At 39.5% G+C, this 23,213-nt stretch overlaps 1 protein-coding gene across 1 annotated transcript in view; it reads right to left on the reverse strand.

Moving 5' to 3' along the window:
- Positions 1-14,586, reverse strand: part of LOC129831242 (major histocompatibility complex class I-related gene protein-like) — a 20,858-nt gene extending 6,272 nt beyond the window's left edge. Inside the window, exons 1-2 of the mRNA XM_055894425.1 lie at positions 14,395-14,586; positions 5,842-6,102 (exon numbers count right to left, since the gene is read on the reverse strand). Coding sequence (XP_055750400.1) covers positions 5,842-6,102; positions 14,395-14,452 — 319 coding nt within the window. The 5' untranslated portion in view covers positions 14,453-14,586. The remainder of the gene's footprint in view (positions 1-5,841; positions 6,103-14,394) is intronic.
- Positions 14,587-23,213: the final 8,627 nt, after the last annotated feature.

The raw sequence follows: 23,213 nt of genomic DNA on the forward strand, positions 1-23,213 counted from the left end.
CAGCGATGGGCGCGGCTCTGTTGCGACCTGCAGTGTGTGTGACGTTTGGTGTGGCGTTATCTTATGTTTTTAATTTGTACACTTAGTTTACAAACATTCTGCCAACCATGGATTTCCAGTGGTGGGGTGTTGGACTGATCTTGTTGATCGTGTACATACCCGCTACGAACGGACTAAATAATGAAAACGCTGCTGGCAGCGGAATCCAATACAGCAGGGAGTTTTTACTAAAATGCAACTCAAATACGAACGCGATGGATATCCCAATGGCCCATCTAATACCTGATTGTCTGCGAGTGGATTATAAACCCAAATGCAAACGTGGAAAACGCGGGGGAATCAGACAACGACTTAAAAAAATTGAGTTGTCAGCGAATCTGCGATTCCAACACGAATATCGGGAGGCCTGTTTGCTGGCATTTACTGAGACTTGGCTGGATGATAGAGTCCCGGACAGAGAAGTGGAGCCGGCCGGCTTCACCCTGGTCAGAGCGGACCGCGATCTGACAGTCACAGGGAAACTTCACGGCGGGGGCGTCTGCCTGCTTGTCAGGGACCAGTGGTGTAAATCGATCCTGGTAAGAGAGCGACTCTGTACCCCCGACATTGAACTGCTTTCTGTGTCACTGTGACCTTACTATCTGCCCCGTGAGTTCCCCCAATTGTTTGTTACCGTTGTGTACATTCAACCAAAAGCTAATATAACAAAGGCATCAGAGATTATTTATAATCTGTCACAGAAACTGGACTCCATCTCCCCCGACGCAACCAAATTTATTTTAGGGGATTTTAACAACTGTACCTTGCGCAAAGTCTTGCGCACATACCATCAGTATGTGAAATGTCACACTAGGAAAAATAGGACTCTTGATTTGTGCTATGGGACAATACCAAAAGGCGTTCTCTGCCACCACCAGACCTCCTCTGGGGACATCAGACCACAATGTGGTCTACCTCAGGCCAACTTACTGTCGCCTCCTGGAGAGGGAGAAACCCACAGTTAAAACTGTCCAGATCGGAATGACAACAGTATCACTTGTCTCCAGGGGTGTTTTGACTGTACAATGTGGGAGGTATTTGAGGACAGCAGCTCTGATCTGGATGAACACACAGAGGTTATTTCAGACTATGTAAACTTCTGTGTTGAGTCAGTTGTGCCTACTAAGACCTGTAAAATCTTCCCTAACAACAAGCCTTGGGTATCAAAACATCTAAAATCACTACTTGATAGGAAGAAGGCAGTTTATGCTGGGGGTGATAGACAGGCTTTAAGAGATGTACAACGTGAGATAAAAAGACAGATACTGGTGGACAAGGAGGCATACAAGCAAAGGGTGGAGAGGACCCTCTCCTCAGGAAACGCAAGGGTGGCCTGGCAAGGGATTAAATCCATGGCTAGCGCCCCCCATATAGGCAGGGGAAAAACCAGTGCTGACCTTGGGGGATATGAGGGCCAGAACATGGCTAATGAACTGAATGTTTTCTTCTCAAGATTTGAATCAGACAACTTCGTGTCGGAGGTAAAACAAATGGAAGCATCATTACAAATGTTTGAGAGAGTTGTTGTTCAACAGTCTGATGTTCTAAAGTTGTTCAGGGGATGTAACACATACAAAAGCCCAGGCCCAGACAAAATAAGTGGGCATGTGTTAAAGCACTGTGCTGAACAACTGGCTGGTGTTTTTACAGACATTTTCCAATCCTCACTCAACCAGCAACACGTTCCAGTATTGTGGAAAAAATCAATAATTATACCAATTCCTAAAGTATCGAATCCCTCTGTGCTGAATGACTATCGCCCTGTCGCTTTGACATCCTTAGTTATGAAATGCCTTGAGAAAATTGTGAAAAGTCATATTCTCAGTGTCACCCAGAAGCTCCTCGATCCATTTCAGTTTGCCTATCAGCCTAGCAGAGGAGTTGATGATGCCATTCTTACCCTCCTTAACATGGTCTATAGACATCTAGAGGGTGCCAAATCCCATGTCAGGGTTCTGTTTGTTGACGTTTCTTCTGCCTTCAACACAATCCAGCCCTACATTCTGGCACAGAGACTCATTTGGGACTTTTCCTTAGATGGGGGGCTGGTTTTGTGGCTGTTGGACTTCCTGAGCCAACGCTCACAGTGAGTCAAAATAGGTCCCCATGTGTCGGATATACGCAATACCAACACAGGCTCTCCTCAGGGATGTGTTTTGTCCCCACTTCTGTACATCTTGTACACTAATAGTTGTACTAGTTCCCATACTGACAGACACCTCGTTAAGTTCGCTGATGACACTGCCTTGATCAGCCTGTTGCATGATGACGAGGAACATCATGGCCCGGTCCTAGATTACTTTGTAGAGTGGTGTGAGGAATCACACTTGGTCCTCAATACTAACAAGACCAAAGAGATGTTCATAGACTTCAGGAAGCGTACAACACCTACCTCTGCAACATCTATCAGAGGCCAGAATATAGAAATTGTAGAGGAATATAAATATCTGGGTGTCTTTTTGGACAGTAAGCTTCAGTGGAGTAAATGTACAGACCAGATCTATAAAAAGAGCCAACAGAGACTGTACTTTCTAAAAAAGTTGGGTTCTTTTAATATAGACTGTACTATATTGACTCTGTTTTACAAATCCTTTATTGAGAGTATTTTAACTTTTTGTATTGTTTGTTGGTTTGGCAATGCCACTGTCAGTCAGAGAAACATGCTGAGAAGGATTATTACCACAGCAAGTAAGGTACTTGGAGTCAAACAGACAGGCCTGGATGAGATCTTTAAGGTCAGGGCCCTCCGTAAGGCTCACAAAATCATTTTAGACCCAAGTCACCTCCTGTACCTGGACTTTGAATTACTCACCTCTGGGCGCAGGTATAGGGCACCCCTCAACAGGAAAAATAGAACGAGACAATCATTTGTGCCAGGTGTGATATCCCTCTTAAATAGCTCGGGCAAATGTTCCCATTGACCCCGTAAGGCCAGCAGGCTAGTCTTTGTTTTAAATGTTTTATTTCTTATTTCTTACTATTATTATTTTTTTTTTTATTGGTGCGTGACTGTTATTGAAAGTTGTATTGTCAATCTTGTTTTTGTATTTAACGCCACTTTAAATGTGTACATGACACTGCAACAACATTTCCCCATGGGGACAATAAAGTAAGTAAGTAAGAGCTGAAAGGTGCTGTCCCACTCATGCACTCACACTGGTCCCTTCTAGTGCTGGTGGCTTGTCAACCAGCACAGAGGGAAGATTAGGGTTCTGCCAGAACACTAGCTGGTATGGGCTGGAGCCATAAACATTGGGCTTTGATGGCAAAAAACTCAATGCACAAGCTAGGGCTGTTTTCTAGTCACATCTATTGTCTTGCTTCACTTTTAGCATAATCTCTGAATGTTTGATTAGGTCTCTCCAGAAGTCCATTGCTCCATGTATGCAGCAGTTGTCTTTACTTCCATGTTGAAATTCTCTGCCATTTCTCTTATTTCATTATTATTGAATTATCCTCCATTGTCACTGTACAATTTCTGAGGCGGGCCATGCACACTTATCCAGGAATGAATGAAGTGCTTGACAATTACACTGAGTTTCTTCATATTCACAATGCTTCCAGCGCTGAAGCGTGTGGATTATGTGAATGTACCACACACTTGGTCCCAGCTCATGTAGATCTACAGCCACTGTCTCATTGTACTTGGAAGCCAGTGGCAAACCAACAGCTGGTCTGGGCTTAGGTTTGCTGTATTTCTGGCATGTCTCTCAACTGTAGAATGGAAATACTCCCATCATCATTATTCCCAGAACTGCTGAGTAATTTCTGAAGTCTGTCAACTTTAGCATGTCCAAACTGCTTGTGAAGTTAACAGTACTTTGTGTTTTTCTTTTGTGTTCATGTTCTCTGTGACTGTCAGATTCTCCATGGACTCTGTATGATGTCTTTGTCTAAAATGTTTACACAATAGTGGCCTGAGGTAGTAAGTTCAAGGGTCACTGGTTGTTTAAACATCACTGCCTTGTCCTTTTTTATGTCTAGTACAGCCCCTGCCTTCTTGAGGGAAGCGTTGCTTAATAGTAAGGGGATATCTGTAGGGACCACCTCTGTTTCAATGTGACTCAGACTGACATTTTTGCTGGTATCTTAACTCTTGGTAGAATGGACGATTCTCTCATCTCCAAATTTGAAAGCTCTGTTACTTGGTGTCAATCCTATTTTGTACTTCTTTCATATTTAGTTCACTGACATAGCTATCAAGACATTTTGCACTACACACTTGTGCGTGTACATGCAGTATCAATCACATCAGATCCTAAGGATTCAACTATAAAGATCTCAGTATCAGAAGCAGATTGGTTTGAAAAGAGTGTAATGTTACACTGCTCTTTCGGTTTACATTTTCCTATGTTAGTTTAACCATTTTATTTTTATGAGGACAGTCTTTAACCCAATGGTAAGTGCTTTGACAAATAGCACATTTTGATCTCCTTCCATATTTGTCCAGTTGATTTGTGCCGGGAAATGACGCCCTCTTCTGGTTGTCTTGAGAACATGACTTGTTGGCACCTTTAATCTGCTGCTCAGTGAAATATGCTGCGTCACTCACTTGCATTCCACCTGTTGTAGATGTCTTTTCACCATAAAGTATTTTTAGTGCCGACTTCATTGATGCAAAAGTCAGCACAGTCAAAGCCAACTGTTTCTCCCTACCATCCAGACAGGCAGTATCTAGCAACTTGAATGCTAACTGCATCCAGGAGAACAATGTCGTACTTGTGCATCCCATTGTACCGCTGTTCGAAATTAATTATGTAATCCGTCACTGCAACCGAAATATCTCTCGTAACACTGTCAAAGTTTGAATATGCCTCGTAGGCACAGTCTTTCTCTTCTTTAAGAAACACAGAATCCAGTGCTCTGATCAAAGTTCCCATACCATCATCCTTGTTCAAATCCTCCACGGATATTTCCAGTGCTGTATCTCTCGCTCTTCCCTCGAGATAATACCACCGCAAGTGCTTGCTTTTTCTCGTCCAGATTAGTAACCCGTGTCCAGATTCCAAGATCCCTTTTCCAACTTTCATACAACCTCACATTGTAGTTATTAGCATCCTCTGCTACCAATGTTAACTCGAAATGACAACAATAAGGTTCCAGTTTAACAACGTTTACTAAACCGTATTAGCACACTACATGGTTGCCATTGCATTCAGACCAGGTCCATCAACCACTAATAACAGAGTGATAGCCCCGTAATAACAGAAATATAAGGATACTTAAAACATGAACTTACCAGAGACTAGAACTCTACTGTGGGGGAGCACACTGCTGGGCCGTGTGGATAACACACACACACACACAGAGCAGACTAGAGGGACTGACAAATTAAACTAGCACGCATCTCAAGCAGAGATCACAGAGAGATCTGACATTCACCAACCTGCCATTGTAATTGGAGACTGACCGTAGCAATGCCAAACGTGCATAAATATGCTTATAGTTTGATGCAATTTACAGTAGTGGCATGGTCATAGTAATTTGTCCGACACACACTTAAAACAGTACACTGTAGGTTTTAAAATGAATGCTGGTACTGGTGTCCATGAGTGGGACCATACATACAGTAAACATAAGCAGAGAAACAAAGGAGGCCCTGCTAGATGCTTTCAAATACTGAAATCAGCTAATGATGCTGTGTGAAGGAAACAGAAACAGGAAGGAGGGGCAGATCTGTACATCCCTGATATTCTAGTGATACATTCTCTAATCCTGATGAATTTTTGTCTCCTAGAATAAGGGATTTTGACAGTTTATACAAACACAACTGATCAGATGAGGTAAAGATGAAGGACTTACCTCCACTTTGGTTAAAACGCTGCTTTAGAATATCGACGTCAGTTTTGAAAGTCTCCTGGGAAACCAAGGCAGTCGCTGTCTGACTCTCCCAGTACTGTGTGTTTGTCCGCTTGTTCATCCAGTCCTGTTTGGGCACCATTCTCTTGCTGTTGCTGTCATAGTGAACCATCTGAACACCATCCACCATCCCCACAACCACAAACTCTGGGAAGTTGGGAACTTCAGAGGAGGTGGTGTAGAAATACGTCATTGAGTGACTCACTAGAGGGAAAAAGTCAATGTTAATGTTGAATTGTGAACAGATAATCGTTTTTCTAAGTCATGTAGGCTAAACAGAGGTTACATTTTCACTATAATCAATTTTTAGTTTCTCCACACTACCGTTTAATAAACTGGTTGTTTATTAAATATTACTTTGAACAAAATAGGTGTTTTTGTGCAACTGCAGGATGACATTTATAAGGAAAGTTTCTAAGACAACATGGAACCCCTAGATATTACACATTTTGTGCATCAGCCATGGAGAAACAATTTTCTTGATTTTTGTTAGAATAACACTGCAGAGTCCATGTGAAAAACCTGTCATTGTGCACAGTCCTCTGGGGTGTTGCTGACATCATATTCAGAGAGGAATGTAAATGGTCAATTCTGTTTCTCAAAGGTGGCAGAATTGACTTTTTAGCCTCTTTTCTGAATATGTCAGTAGCGCCCAAGTGTTGTTACTGAGCAAGCTATAGGCCGATGAAAGTGAGACTTAAACAGGTTAACACTTGCAAGGCCGCAAGGCCAGACAGAATACAAAAGGTACATTCTCAGAGCATGCGCAGGCCAGCTGGCAAGTGTCTTCACTGACATTTCAACCTCTGCTTGTCCCAGTCTGTAATCCCAACATGTTTTAAACTGACCCTTGTGCCTGTACCCAAGAACTCCAAGGTAACCTGCCTAAATGAGTATCGTCCCGTAGCACTCACATCTGTAAACATGAAGCGCTTTGAAAGGCTGGTCATCAGTACATCACTGGGGCCGAGCTCCCTGCCAACCAGGTTGTAACCTGCTATATTAATTATCCTAACATGCTATGAAAAAGTCATAGCTGTTTCAAAGTGCTGTGTTTTTAAGGAATCTCTTCAACTAAATGACAGGGCTGTATCTGGAACTGCATGTTGAAGATAGGAGATTGTGTGGTCTATTCATTCTATACCATTCCAATCTGACAGTGATATTTGATCTACACAATACATTTCTGTCTGAACATTCGTAAATTATCATTCCCCTGAATGTCAGTTGCCCCAAATGTACATAATCAAGTAAAACCAATTATATTTTGTACAGATACGTATAAATAAGTTGAGATGCTCAACTACTGTATGACTCTTTCAACATGCCACTGAAAAGGTTGAAAGCTGCAATTAATTGTATGATACGTGAAAAAACTGAAGAGAATTCAAAGCCATTTGCAAACACCAAATTGGAAGCGTAGCATAAACAACTGTGAACCTCTTTGTCCATCTGAGCACAAGTGTTCTTGTTTCAAACACACACTATACCACTCGGGCTCCGGGCTGTATCACAACCGGCTGTGTTCGGGAGTCCCATAGTTGCCCAGCGTCGTCCGGGTTAGTGGACGGTTTGGCTGGGGTAGGCTGTCATTGTAAAATAAGAATTTGTTCTTAACCCATTTGCCTAGTTCAATCAAATGTTCAATATTATTTATTATAAAAAAAGTTACAATTATACCATCTTAAATACCAAAGGGATAATTTACTCAGAATACAAAGGGATGCACGATATATCTTGTTTGAGTCCTGTAGGTCGCATGACCAAGGATCTATTGAAATTAGAAAGTTTGAAAAATTCATATAAAAACACGTGAGATGATAATGGACAAACTAAAGGGTGTGCAATGTGTAGGGCCACTGAGTGGACATTCTGAACCTTTTTTGAGTCAAGTAGGTCACATGAGCTGTTGAAATTCAAATGTAAAAAAACAAACAAATTAAACTAGGAATACAAAATGCTGCTCACATTTCCACATGTTTATTAGCTTTGAAATGCGACTTAATGTCCAAATCGTGAAAATAAGACCCGTGCAATGTTGTGCACAATGTTTTCCAACATCATGACACTGATTTGGAGTCTGTGGCTCAAGTGGTTTGAAAGCGCGAATATCCGTTGAATATCCAACCTGAAACTGTCTTTACCTCGGTCCTTTGATAAACATTTCATGCAATTCTAATACACTTTATATTACTGGAGACATTAGCAGAATCTTCTTTAATACGATGGTAGACTAGGCCGACTCTACTGACAACAATAAAAACGACATCGTCATTGAATGCGACCATGTAGTCTAGGCCTATGTAAATGAGCCCAGGCAAAAAGGGATCCAGCTTTTGTCAAATTAATATCAAAAGTTATTTTTTTGCATTTTAGCTAAGACTTACCCTTTTCCTATCCTTAACCTAATTCTATTAACCTGCTGCCTAAATTCTCATCTGCTACTAAATGTAAAATATGATGTTAATTTGATAAAAGCTGGATCCCTTCTAGCCATGACCATGAAATTGTACAATGAGGTCCATATAGTTTGGAGGACATTATTGTCCAAAAAAAATCCAATGATTATCATACATTCATATGATAACCAAATGATAATTTGTTGAGAACTTTATTCATAAGAGGATGGAAAATGTTACATTACAGCCTAGGACAAAGGCCTTAACGGGATAGTTAACACAGCAGGTTGTCTAATTGGTTGTTCCAGCCCAACAATAGAGGTAATATTTATGACACTAAAACACCTGAATTAAAACACAACCAAACAATTAACCTATCAAAGTGTCACCAACAAAAAAGGTAAACAATAGGTCTATAGAAAATGGCATTCATTTTTCACAAGTAAATAGCACTTTCAGTAGTGCTTAAAGCATGCCATTCCATGAGCCCAGAATTTATTTTTAAACTCGAATCAATGAGCCCAATTAGTCCTCCGTGATAACAAAATCATAATCAACAGAATAGGGCTGGCTAATAAGTCCTTCGTTTTGGGGTAATGCTCAGGTAAAACAATTTGGCTAACTTATACTTCCATATTTCAAAGTCCTATTCTTGAAGATTCTGATAGACTGGTTTTTAATGTAAAGATATAATTTAATCTTATTATTATATGTAGTAGAAAGCGATGGGTTAGAAGAAGATTACATAACCAACCCATAAAGTTAAATTTAACATCCATATATGGCCAGCTATGTAAACTTTAACATTGATTTATCCTGCAATAGATGTCATTCAATTGTTAACATACATTTTGTCTTCTTCTAATGCCTCTTAAGGGGAAAGTAATCTAAAAGTAACAATGTAATCAAGATTACGTTACTGAGTTTGGGTAATGCAAAAGTTACGTTACTGATTACAATTTTGGACAGGTAACTAGTAACAGATTACATTTTAGAAAGTGACCTACCCAACCCTGATTAAGAAGAACCAGTTCTTTCCCTTCAGACTAACAGGAAACCGTTGGTCTCACCTGTCAGCTCTTGGCTGTGTCCCAAGAACATAATGGGACATATTTATGCTACACACACACACACACACAAAACAGTTACAACAGGCCGATACTAAAGCACGCACAATTCCATCTCATATGATCTAGTTTCTTTAACAATCTCAACCTTAATGCCTAAGAAACTAGGCTTCAGGAAACATTTTCTAGTACACAAGCATCAGTAAGGTTTAATAGAAATTTCCCTCACAACTATCACACCTACATTACCTTTTCTAAACTGGCAACCAGTCAGTTGTAGAATAGATTTTAAAAGTGTATCGAAATCCATGTAGGTTTGAAGAATACAAGCTACAACAATTGATCACACGTAAATTCGGACTGGATTAGTTTTACTGGGGAGGTCGGTAAATGTAATTATCTGCACAAAACACCACATCTGAAATTTTAGTCACGTCCGAATTAGAGGTTGACCGATTAATCGGGGCCGATTTCAAGTTTTCATATCAAATCGGGAATCGTTTTTTTTGGGCCGCTGATTTGCATTTTACACCTTTATTTATTCTTTATTTAACTAGGCAAGTCAGTTAAGAACACATTCTTATTTTCAATGACGGCCTAAGAACGTTCTGCCTTGTTCAGGGACAGAACGACAGATTTTTAACCTCCTCAGCTCGGGTGATTCAATCTTGCAACCTTGCAGTTAACTAGTCCAATGCTTTAACACCTGATTACATTGCACTCCACGAGGAGCCTGCCTGTTACGCAAATGCTGTAAGCTAAGTTAAGTTGCTAGCTAGCATTAAACTTATCTTATAAAAAACAATCAATCAATGACTGTCATTGCTGCAATGTGTACTTAACCATAAACATCAATGCCTTTCTTAAAATCAATACACAAGTATATATTTTTTAAACCCGCATATTTAGCAAAAAAAAAAAGTCCAGGTTAGCAGGCAATATTAACCAGGTGAAATTGTGTCATTTCTCTTGCGTTCATTGCACGCAGAGTCAGGGTATATGCAACAGTTTGCGAACTAATTTGCCAGACTTTTACGTAATTATGACATAACATTGAAGGTTGTGCAATGTAACAGGAATATTTAGACTCATGGATACCACCCGTTAGATAAAATACGGAACGTAATAAACGTTTTGTTTTCGAGGTGATGTTTCCGGATTAGTCAAAGGTATATGGTTTAGAGAGAAATAGTCGACGCGTTATAATTCCTGTAATAACTTGCGGCTGAACTTGAAAGGGGTTCCTACGTTATTTTACCGTTCATGTTTACCTTCCATAGAGAATGTCTTGATCTACTTCAAATAAGGTCTGTGTTTCGTGCAGGCTTAAATCTCACTAGGATAAGGTAACGTTTGTCAACATATTTTCATAAATCCACTCTACAAAAAAAAAGATCTTCGCTTATATTTAGCCAATATTGATCAGAGTTACCTTGTCCTATGGAAATCTACAGTTATAAAATTGGCAAGGTGGTGTAAGCCTACACGAAACACAGACCTTATTTTAAGTGAATCTAAAAATATCCTATGGAATAAATGAAGGAACAGCTTTTCAGATTTTGCTAGAAGGTGTCATGGGAATTATGACTCGCACTTTGGTCGTCAATTCTTACCATGCCCATTATTAAAATAGGATTTCCTGCATATAGAAATTACAGTTTTTGTTTTCAACATTCATCACAGGCAACTTAAACTCTATTTTTATTCAAACAGTTGAGAGTATTTGTCTCCTAAGCAGACTCTTCAGTATCATTGTCACTTCAGAGCTGTGTGTGTGTGTGTGTATTTATGTATTATATTAAGTTAAAATAAAAGTGGTCATTGTTCATTCAGTATTGTTGCAATTGTCATTTTACAAAAATGTGTGTATGATATATATATATATATATATATATATATATATATATATATATATATATATATATATATATATATATATATTTGTGAAAAATATATATAAATAAATCGACCGATTAAATCGGTATCGGCTTTTTTGTCCTCCAATAATCGGTATCGGCATTGAAAAATCATAATCGGTCGACCTCTAGTCCGAATCTGCCATGTCAGTAATTTATACATGGCATTAGAGTAACAATTGCAACCAGAATCACCTACTGTTTTTTGGTGAACTCCAAGGTCCTCTGATAATACTAGTGCAGTGCGAATCGAAATCCCTGTGTTTTGAGAGAAATGTCTGAATTTGACAGGTGTTGCTCGCGGTTTGAGCAAAAAAAACAATAACTGATTGGATAAATTGAACGAAGTGGTGCGCATAAGCTATATATGAATGTCCTACATGTACTGTATCAACTTTCACAGTGAATGTTTATGGTTTATTATGTAAATACGGGCATTTTTGAATGTTAACGTTTTTGAAAATGGAACCTCTTGAAAATGCTTTTTATCTATCTGAATATTTTCACTAGTGGCTGAGACATTGTCGTTTTGCTATGTTTTTGGGGAAGAACATTGTTTGCATCCCTGAGCTAGCTAGCTTTGTTTTTTAATGACCAGCACTGTAGGTGCCCGAGACAACTTTACCAGCATCATAGCACACGTATCGATGAATAGTTGTGACATATGAAACACGAGTGATTGTGTAATCAATGTGTAATAAATACGTTTTTTTTTTTTTAAATAAACAAGTTAAATTATTATGTGACGTGCAGTCATATTCAGGTCCTGATTGGTCAACAAGCTTATTTGACGACGCTGGGCCAATTGTGCGCTGCCCTATGGGACTCCCAATCACGGCCGGATGTGATACAGCCAGGATTCAAACCAGGGACTGTAGTGACGCCTCTTGCACTGAGATGCAGTGCCTTAGCCCGCTGCATCTGTGTGTGTTAACTATTTAACTGTACTAGAATGCTTAAAAGGCCGCTAAAATTGTAAATATCGGTTATCGGGATCTGGTTTTTTTTGTCAAGGAAAATATTGGATATCGGTGTTGGCCAAAAATGTCATATCGGTGCATCACTAATCATTACACAGGTGCACCTTGTGCTAGTGTTAATAAAAGGCCAATCTAAAAATGCCACAGATGTCTCAAGCTTTGAGGGAGTGTCCAATGGGCATGCTGACTGCAGGACTGTCCACCAGAGATGTTGCCAGATCATTTATTTCTAATTTCTCTACCATAAGCTGCCTCCAACGTTGTATTAAAGAATTTGGCAGTACGTCCAACATGCTGAAACATGAAGTGATGGCGGAGGATGAGTGGCACGACAATGGGCCTCAGGATCTTGTCACAGTATTTCTGTTCACAAGGTCAGCAAACCGCTCCCCCACACGACACATGATGATCTGTGGTTGTGAGGCCAGTTGGACATACTGCCAAATTCTCTAACATCTGTGGGCATTGTTTTGTGTGACAAAACGGCATATTTTAAAATTGGCCCTTTTATTCCCTTCAGCACACTTGTTCTGTTCGCCTAGCTGACTTCCGTACTGACCGCTTTTGTTGCTTATGCCTGGAGCCGGCCCTGGCGGTGCAGACAAAATATTAAACATCATTGTCATATAATGCCTAGAGGGAAAAGTTTTCACAAATCATATTGAATCAGAAAAATTTTGTTATTTAAAACTACAACATAGAACTTTTTGTCAACCTAACGAAACTCATAGAAATGTGTGTTTCAGATCTGTCATTCTCATTGAAAGCAAGTCTAAAGACAGAATTGTCAGGGAGTCCCACATCACAACAATCATGGATCAGATGCGCACATTTGGTTTTCCTACAAAAAAATGAGCCTAACTGAGCATTCTGAGAGCTTGTCCCGACTACGTGCAGTGTATAATGTAGTGGTTCACTATCACACCAGTAGATGGGATGCTAGTACCAGACGGAGAAGGCTTGCACTGATGTGGTCATTCCATCATATAGCGACCCTGGACATTTTCCATCATGCAAGACACACTAGGTAATTAATCATGATCTGATGATAATATCAAACTGCCCCATACAGCAGCCAGGCAAATTGTGTTCTAGTAATTAAATTGGTTTTGAATTTTGTATTAGGCCGGGGTGGCAGGTAGCCTAGTGACTAGAGGGTTGGGTCAGTGACCGAAAGGTTGTTTGTTCAAATCCCAGAGCTGACAAGGTAAAAATAAACTGTCATTTTGCCCCTGAACAAGGCAGTCAACCCACTGCTCCCTGGTATACTGTCATTGGAAATAAGATTTCTCTTAACCTACTTGCCTAGTTAAATAAAACATTTCTCTAGCTGCTCTTTTAAATAACTGCCAGTAAATATTTCAGAGGCGTTTATCCTCATTCAACTGCCCATGTGTAGTTTATTTCCTGTTATTGGTCCGGACCTCAGCCGAGCTGTGTCCACATTAGTAATAAAGCGCACCGTGGCACACGTGGGAAAGAACAGAGACCACCCTTTTGGAGCGAACCACCGTATGGTGTTTGGTGAGCACCCGAGGGCGGAGTGTTCCCAACTGTCCAAACGAACCGAACTAAATTGTTAAACGCACCAGAATTCGGAAAATAATCGCACCCAATATTAGTGTGAAAACCCCCTAAGAAACAGTAGATATGTTCTATGTGCGATATTTCTATGCTTTACAGCTCAAGATTAGTTTTTGCGTCATTGACTTTCGGTTTTGGTTGTACACCAGTTTCAAACAGATGAAAGTACAATATTTTTGGTTATAGAAAATATATTTCACAGCGGTTTAGATGGTACAATGATTCTCTACACTATGACGTTACTTGCTTGTTTTGCCGCAAACTAAAATTGGGTGAACTATTCGAATTTTTGAAACCAGGAAATGGCGTAACGTTAGCGATTTCTGCATTGTGCATCTTTAAATTATAATTGTTTTATTTATTATAATTATCTTGTATCTTGATTCGGAAGATAAAGCTTGTAAAGTTTGTAAAAGTAGAAAAGACTCATTTGACGACAATAAGTAAATGCATAGGCCTATTAGGCCTTATAACAGCTAACGTTAAATAGTCCAGCTAAGAAAAAAAATATATCTTTCTAAATCTACAATACATAAAACGTTATACTTACCACCAAATGCCTCATAAAGGTGGCCTACTCCCAGGACCATAAGGATAAAGCCCTTCATGTTGACGTTGGTCTGTCAATTCCCTCCCGATGTTACCGATGTTTTTGTTGTCACTCCCGATGTTCCCGACTGGGGTGTCCTGAACAAATGACCTGAATATAACGTTGTTGAGCCAATGAGAATTTAGACAGCTCAAGCATCAGTAAAATCTGGGTGTAACCAAGCAGCAGAGGTTGAAACTAAAGGAAGCCTAAATGGTATCAATTCTGATTGGGCCTGGAGCTGGGGGTTGAGATACTTTAACTAAATTTGATGGGTTAGTCATTGCAACGCTACTAGATAGTGTCTGTCCCTACAGGGTTGAGTGCATTCAGTTACCGATATAGGAGGCATATAATTGACCAACGTAAGCCTTTTCTTTGGTATTTTTCATTGACTAGGCTATATATATATATATATATATATATACAGTGGGGATAACAAGTATTTGATACACTGCCGATTTTGCAGGTTTTCCTACTTACAAAGCATGTAGAGGTCTGTAATTTTTTATCATAGGTACACTTCAACTGTGAGAGACGGAATCTAAAACAAAAATCCAGAATTGAATGATTTTTAAGTAATTCATTTGCATTTTATCTAACACCGAACCCAAACCGAGTGCGTCATTGTGCATACATTTATTTTGTCCCCCCACACCAAACGCGATCACAACACGCAGGTTAAAATATCAAAACAAACTCTGAACCAATTACATTAATTTGGGGACAGGTCAAAAAGCATTAAACATTTATGGCAATTTAGCTAGCTTGTACTTACTAGCTAATTTGTCCTATTTAACTAGCTTGCTGTTGCCAGCTAATTTGTCCTGGGATATAAACATTTAGTTGTTATTTTACCTGAAATGCACAAGGTCCTCTACTCCAACAATTAATCCACACATAAAACGTCAACAGAATCGTTTCTAGTCATCTCTCCTCCTTCCAGGATTTTTCTTCTCTTGACTTTATATTGCGATTGGTAACTTTCATAAATTAGGTGCATTACCGCCACCGATGGGCGCTCAAGATGGCGGCATGAGAGGGTGTAACATTTCTAGCTGAGGAACATATTTAGGGTTTTCTCACAAAGTTTATAGTTTAATACTGCAGTTGCAATTTGTTTTTTGTTTTTACAAAAAATGATATCTAACCATACAATGTAGCTATTTTGAATAATTTTGTATATACACAAATATTTTTTGAAGTGACCGGGATTGCACAATAAATTCGGGGACTTATTTCCATTGTTAGCCCTATTTTTCACATAAAAAATATACAATTACATAGATAAAGTACCTTTATAGAGATAGAGACAAAAAAATGCTCAACCTCCAGATGAATATGAGGGGGTAGTTTAAGTACAATTCTTACAAGCTTGTTAGGATGGTATCTTATTCTTTAGATGTTTGGTTCTGCTGGTGAACCATGATGTGCAGGCATAATCAAAGTAACACTGGACTAGCACACTTGCCAGAGTCTTTTGGGTGTCTATAGCTAGGTTTTCATCCAGTTAGTGACAGATTTTCATGTGAATATTCTGATCTTCATAAAAACAATATGCCATTTCAGAGTTTCCTTTCGGAAGATTTGGTGCCGGACAACATGACAGGTTAGATTTGAATTTAACGGACATTTGAGAAATTTTATGGACATCCATCTTCATTCAGATCAATAAAATCATCCATATGCGTCATCAATAAAAGAGGGAGGTTGGCCAAATGACCCACATTTACTTGTCCTTAAAAATACCCTATAACAAATGACAAAAACACTATTCCTTGTGTTTTGATGTGTAGCATATGCAAAACTTTGTACCCTATTTCTTAGGGGGGTAGGCTAAATTCCAACCACATTAATTGATAAATGTATATCAATTAAACAGATCACCCCAAAAAATGTTTATCCAATTAAAATAAACAAATATGCTATTTCTTTATGTGGAAAAATGGCTAAAATTAGAATCAGGCACACCCAAACAGGTGCAAATTATTATAAATCATTAGAAAGTAACTTGGGAGGATCCAGCCTTACATAAAGATAAGAAACTTGGTCTGGTTTGGTCTTAACCATTATGCCAAGATCAAAAGACCTATCAAAGACCCTCAGAAAAAAGATAATTGATGCCTGTGAGTCTGAGAGGGGTTACAAATCCATTTCCAAGAAATTCGAAGTACATCATTCCACTGTCCGACAGATCATCTACAAATGGAGAAAATTCCAGACCGCTAGGACAGGTCATCCCACCAAATTCAGCCAAGAGCTGACCGAAAGATACTTATAGAAGTCTCTAAGAACCCCAGGGTAACATCAAGGGATCTACAGGCCTCTCTGGCCACAATCAATGTCGAAGTGCATGAGTCAACTGTCAGAAAGAGACTGCATAAACCTACATGGGAGCAAGGGCGTCTATTCATGGATGCCAAGGGAAGCCAATCTACCCAACATTTTTTACCAATAAAATTTAAAATATATATTTTGTCTCTTGTGTTTCATAATTTTCCTTAAATTCGCAAGAGGCTAAATTTATCTCACAGGAGAAAGCATCCGATGTACTCATTAAGCAATGAAAGGTTTATGTGAGACTGGCAGCATTACAAGTGTTACCAGTTTGGAGTTTTGTACTATGAGTTTTCAAAATTCACCACATACTGTACTTGTGAAAATAGTATATAAGTATATATAAATAAAAAATAAAGCATATTCCACTGAAAAGTCTTGGGCCAAATCCTGACTTGAGATATCCACTAGTAAGTCAAACCTGAGTACATCATAACATGAATTCATGTCAATAGGGGATTGGTGAGAAAGTTGACGTTGGTGTTTCAAAGACACACAGAGAGATATTCACCTGTTTGATTAGTGAGAGAGAAACCTCATGTCTTTTGGAGCAGAGTTGTTGGAGGAGTTTAAACCAACATCAGAGTCTACAAGAAAGAGACAAAACCACAGTCTAAACTGGATACAGTCAAACATCATATATCCAAAGTCAGATGATAAATGGTGAACAATTATAAAATGAAGTGTTTTCTTATTAGTATCAGTATTCACTTTAGAATAGCAAACAACATAAAAACAACAAGCAAAGGTCATTAGGGATGTTATTGCACACAAACGTGCACGTCAGGACAAGTCAATATAACAAGGCCAAGCTGTCAGAGTGCTCCTGTCACCTCATATGAAGTGGAAGTAAGGGGCCGAAAGTATCGAAGGACCTGGAAAGACATACGCCCAGTTCAGAAGAGCATAGGGCACAGGAGGGCCACATGGGAAGACTGTGAATATCCTCTGGATGGTGTGGACAGGACACATAATGAGGAGACGGGGAAGACCCCACCAGGACAGTTATCGCTGCCGACCGTGCCTCCACAATTTCAGGAGGATGTGGAGGAGTGGCCCTGAGGATCCAAGAGGTTCCCAATATGCTACAGGTGTGCCACACTAGGACAAGGGCTAAAATAAAACCGCCCCTGTGGTACGGGGACTATGTCCCTTAAGAGATGGACAATAACATAAAAAATGTCAAATAAAATGTAATCTATTAATTTACTGTTATAGTATTTCTAAGTAGTAGCCATTTAACAGACAGGGAAATTAATTGTACTCACCTTATAATAGAACATTCAGATTTTTCTGCCTGACTGTGGTGCTCTTTACCTGAAATATTAGGATTTCCTGGTGATCATGACAAAACTACTTATTTGGATCAAATAGAGATGAAGTGGTGTTTCCATATATATGTCTGGCCAGAATATAACATTACGTTTTCTGCCTGAGTGTGGTGCTGTTTACTGCAATTTTCTGGATTATTTTGTAACCAGAACAAAACGTAAATATTTTACTCAACTAGAGATTGTTTCTTTAAAAATATTGTCCTGTCTGACATGAAAAATACATTAACGGGAAAGGATCCACAGACACAGAGGATTATTATGTTTCTGCACATCTCTATGTGTAATGCTGGCTGCCATGGTTAACAAAAACGCAAGATATTGAATCCTACCTGAATTGACTGAGAAAAGTAACATAAGTAGGCCTACAGTATCACAGGTATCAAACAGGTGTGTTAGTCTGATTATCAAGTGTCCACAGCAACACCATTGATTATTTTCTACCCCCAGTGCATGTGGTGTGCTGTGGTCTTAGCCATGCTCTCGCTAACCCTCATCTTTTCTCTTTGTCTCCCCTTCCGGAGGGTCTGAGGCTCTAGGACCGCGACTGAGGACACCCTGGCCTGACACCTGGACATGCCTGGCCTGACACCTGGACATGCCTGGCCCAATCCCACCTGGACCCCTCTAACTGCTACCTGCCTCCACTGATTCTGCCCCCCTCCCTCCCCAGATAGAGTTCTTTGATACCATCATCTACCAAGACGTCTTCATGAAAAGCCATCTGACCATAGGGTCTTAAAGTGTTAATACTTCCTGGATATTGTCAGAGCCTGCGGTCCATTAATAGTGGTATTGCTGTTTCCTTATTGAAATGGTGAATAAAGGAAGACAATGCTTTCATTTTCAATTAAGACACAATGAAGACAAGGTTAGAGATCTAATGTATGATTGTATACAGTCTGTATCTCTGTATTACAGCAAGTTAAATAAAGATGAGTGCAAACTGGAAGTGTGACTTCTTTCTCTAAAGATTTCCTCAGACTGAGGCATTTTGTCAGTTATCAGTTACTCCATACCAAGGCTGGATAAATCTGAATGGCAGCAACACCATACATAACTGCAATGCAACTAATTCATCTCATTAGTACTGTTCAGTTTATGGAATAGTCCATCAATGAAAAGAGGGATTTCTTGGCTGAATGAATGTTTTATTAAACATTCAAAAGGGACACACACCTACACAATAAAATAAGTTTATCAAATAAAGTAATGGACAGGAAAAGTAATTTACTACATCAATTATAGTCATAGCCTTTCCTCTTTGTTTGCTTAACTGGGGGAATGGGATGTTGAAATTATTTACAATAGGCAGGGTGGGGCTCAACCGGCGGAATGCGTCCTAAAGGGCACCCTAAAAGTAGTGTAATGCACTACTATGGGCCCTGGTCAAAATTTGTGCACTGTGTATAGGGAATAGGGTGGCATTTGGAACACATTACTTCTATTGATGAAACCACCTGAAATGAATGGCTGCATACCAACTGTCCATCCCTTTCCTCATGGATATCCAAGCATTGGATAGGTGGAAGCATTGGCTTGAGCTACTTTACACCATTGTTAAATCCCTGAGACTAGAAGAAATGTGCAAGTCCAGACTTTGGGAGAAGGACAATGGATATGCAGCCAATGTTAATGGTCACACAACTTTGAGTCATTAGTAAAAAATGGTGTTCTATAAAAGGGCAAATAATTGACACAAGTTGAAAATGGATTCAGAGCTGTTTAGGTTAATTATGGACTTTAAAATCTACTGCAGATACCTGGACAATGCAACTAAATGAGAACGGTTTGCCATTACACAGAGTGAAAAAAACGTTGAGAGGAAGGGTAAGATTATTTGCGTCCCTATTACTCATGCTCAATAGGTTCCCCTCTTTAAGTTTCAGTGATGTCTTCAGAATAGCAAACCACATGAAGGTAGGCAATCACTGTTGGCCTGAATAAAGCCTGAAACACAGAGATGAAAGTGATTGACTGATAGCTTGGTTTGATTAAATATTACAAGAGAACATCATGTTTGACAGTATTCTGAATCCTGTATTCCTACTGCAGACATCACACAACATGAGTGACAACATGACTCTTTATTTACATTAATCAGATCAAACTTCTACCATCACTAACTACACTGTACAATACTACTGCTTGTAAACCAGTACTTTGACTGTTACTCCCAAATCACTAAATACAACACAGCTGTCACGCCCTGACCGCAGAGATCCTTTTTATGTCTCTATTTTGGTTGTTCAGGGCGTGAGTTGGGGTGGGCATTCTATGTCTGGTGTTCTCTGTTGTCCTTGTTTTGTATTTCTATGTGTTTGGCCTGGTATGGTTCTCAATCAGACGCAGCTGTCTATCGTTGTCTCTGATTGAGAATCATACTTAGGTAGCCTGTTCCCACCTGTGTTTTTGGGTGGTTGTTTTCTGTTTGTGTGTATACCTTACAGGACTGTTTCGTTTGCTCTTTTTGTTGTATTTTGTTTGTTCGTTCAGTTTATTTATATCATTAAAATGAACACTTACCACGCTGCACCTTGGTCTTCTCCTTCTCCTCTATACGACGAACGTTACAACAGCTGATAATTAAGAATATGAAAGTGGTCTGTCTACAATCTTCCCTCTTTAGGCGTCAGGCACAAAATCTCTTAAAAAATAAAATATTTGCACCATGATATTAGCTTGAATATCGTTTTGAGCTGATGAGAATTTAGCTAGCTCAAGCATCAGTAGCATAAAATCCAGGTGGAACCAACCAGCAGAGATAGATTTTTTATTAAAATGTTTATGACAAAAATGATAGTAAGTTGTATGAATGTCAGTCAACCATTAGGCCATGAACAGTGGTCTCCTTGGGTCTGGAGCAGGGGGTCTAGATATTTTCACTAACTTTGAGGGCTTAGTTGCAACTCTTGATAGTTTATGTCTCCAGATAGTGCATGCAGGTTCAAATGTTGTGAAAAACTAAAGGCCTATAAATGACCAATATCAATAATGTTAATTATTATTTATGTCAATATCTATGTCATTACCTCACATGCTCCTTGAAAGTCTACATTAGAGTATGCTGATTCATTTTCATGGTCATCAGCACCAGTGTTTGAGGCTGTTGTTCATCTCTGTTCTATTCCTCCTTCTGTAACACTGAGATCATGTATCTAAACAGAGCAGCGTCCCAACCAGCATCACCCCAACACAGATATGAATTTGTAAATTTCAGTATCAATATGTCATGAAAACACAGCACATGTTGAAGGGACAAATGAGGACAGACAGACAGAGAGAAGATTGAGACACACAGACAAGCAAACTATCTGAAAACTGTACTTGATCTGAAACAGAAGAAAATGGCTGATGACAGTCATAATGCAATTATACCAAGTCTATGATAGACACATGACGTTAATACAGAAACATACAGTAAGAGGCCACCACCTCACTGAGAGGTAATTTAGAATGACCTTGTATTATGGTCAGACTTGTGAATGAGAAGCCATATCTTCATTTTTGCTGGGTACATGTAATTGCAGTTTCCTCATCTCTGAAATTCACCACCAAGTGTTGAAAGGTCATTGTTTGGCATATACCAGATTTATTGGGATAACGGAAAATAACGGAAAAGGTCTTGGTGACAATTGACAATAAAGTAATATATTTTTCATCTAAGACAAGCCAGTTTAGATAACCTGCAAGCATATTGTGGTAGAACTAAATACAGGGAGGTCTTTAGTTATTTATACTTAACCAGGCAAGTCATAAGAACAAATTCTTATTTACAATGACGGCCTACCCTGGCCAAACCCAGACAACACTGGGCCAATTGTGTGCTGCCCTATGGGACTCCCAATCACAGCCAGATATGATTCAGCGTGGATATGAACCAGGGACTGCAGTATCACCTCGTGTACTGAGATGCAGAGCCTTAGACCACTGCATCACTCGGGAACCCACTAGGTCTTGTAGGCCTAGTTCTTACAATGGCCTTGACTAAAATCAGGAGGAGGATTACTTTGATGTGAAAGAGGAGGAACAATGTATTATTTCTATAGTATTCTCAGAGGGCTTGTGGTTTGGGAGGATGACACAATTGAGCTATCTCAAGCTAAGGTCTATGGACCTTTATCTGGCATACTGTATATGACCCATAGAAGTAGGTGCATCGTGTTGGATCTACCTCCATTTGATATTAAATAGTTGTATATCATCACACTGAAAAACACAGCAACAAAATAATACGGCATAGAAATGCAATGGAAAGTACAGTGCACACACACACACACACAAACACACACATACAGAGGAAGGTGGAGTCAAACACTGTTGAGGTAAATCCTACACCCTTTCCTGTAAGAGCGTCAGGAAGCAGCCATCTTGTGTCTATCTATCCTCCATCATGAGATGTCCGACACACTGCCACATCATCTAGTTCTAGGAGCCTGTACAGTACATGGTTTTTCATACCCAAACTGCTGTGTGGGATGCTGGACTATTACATTGACACATTATTTGTTTGTTAGCCTACATTATTTTCAGTATTTTTGTGTCACAACGACTTCAGGTGACTGAAAGAACTAGAACAGAGCCAGTGGATACTAGCTGAAACTCTTTGACCATAACTACAGTAACAGGCCTACACAAGTAATCTATGGTCATATTTTCTCATTTTTTTTCTCCCCAATTAAAATGTGTTATAGAATTTTTGCCACGCCCACAGTGTGTTCTGGTATGTGTGTGAAGGGGATAACCAATCAGGTTCAGTTAGTATATAGCACTTGGGTTGACTTTTGGTTGTCTTTGTAGCTCCGTGGAAAGGTTTCCTCAAGGTACAGATCTAGGATCAGCTTCTCCTCCCCCCTAATCTTAACCATTGTGGGGAAGATTATAAACTGACCTAAAATCAGCGTTTCTAAGGCAACTTCACCATACTCCGTCAGGTAGAAATTGCCTGTCATCACAAATCTGTGTGTGCATGCGTGCGTGACATGAAATAGTTCTCTCGAGCTATGTACTGTTCCGTTTGTTGTCCTCAGATTACCTAAATCATTGTTTAAGAAATCATGTGATCTTGACCATTCTGGTCAGCAGTGTAGTGTTGGAGCGCCATCTTGTGTT

This window comes from Salvelinus fontinalis, chromosome 32, assembly GCF_029448725.1.
Source record: "Salvelinus fontinalis isolate EN_2023a chromosome 32, ASM2944872v1, whole genome shotgun sequence".
Taxonomy (NCBI): domain Eukaryota; kingdom Metazoa; phylum Chordata; class Actinopteri; order Salmoniformes; family Salmonidae; genus Salvelinus; species Salvelinus fontinalis.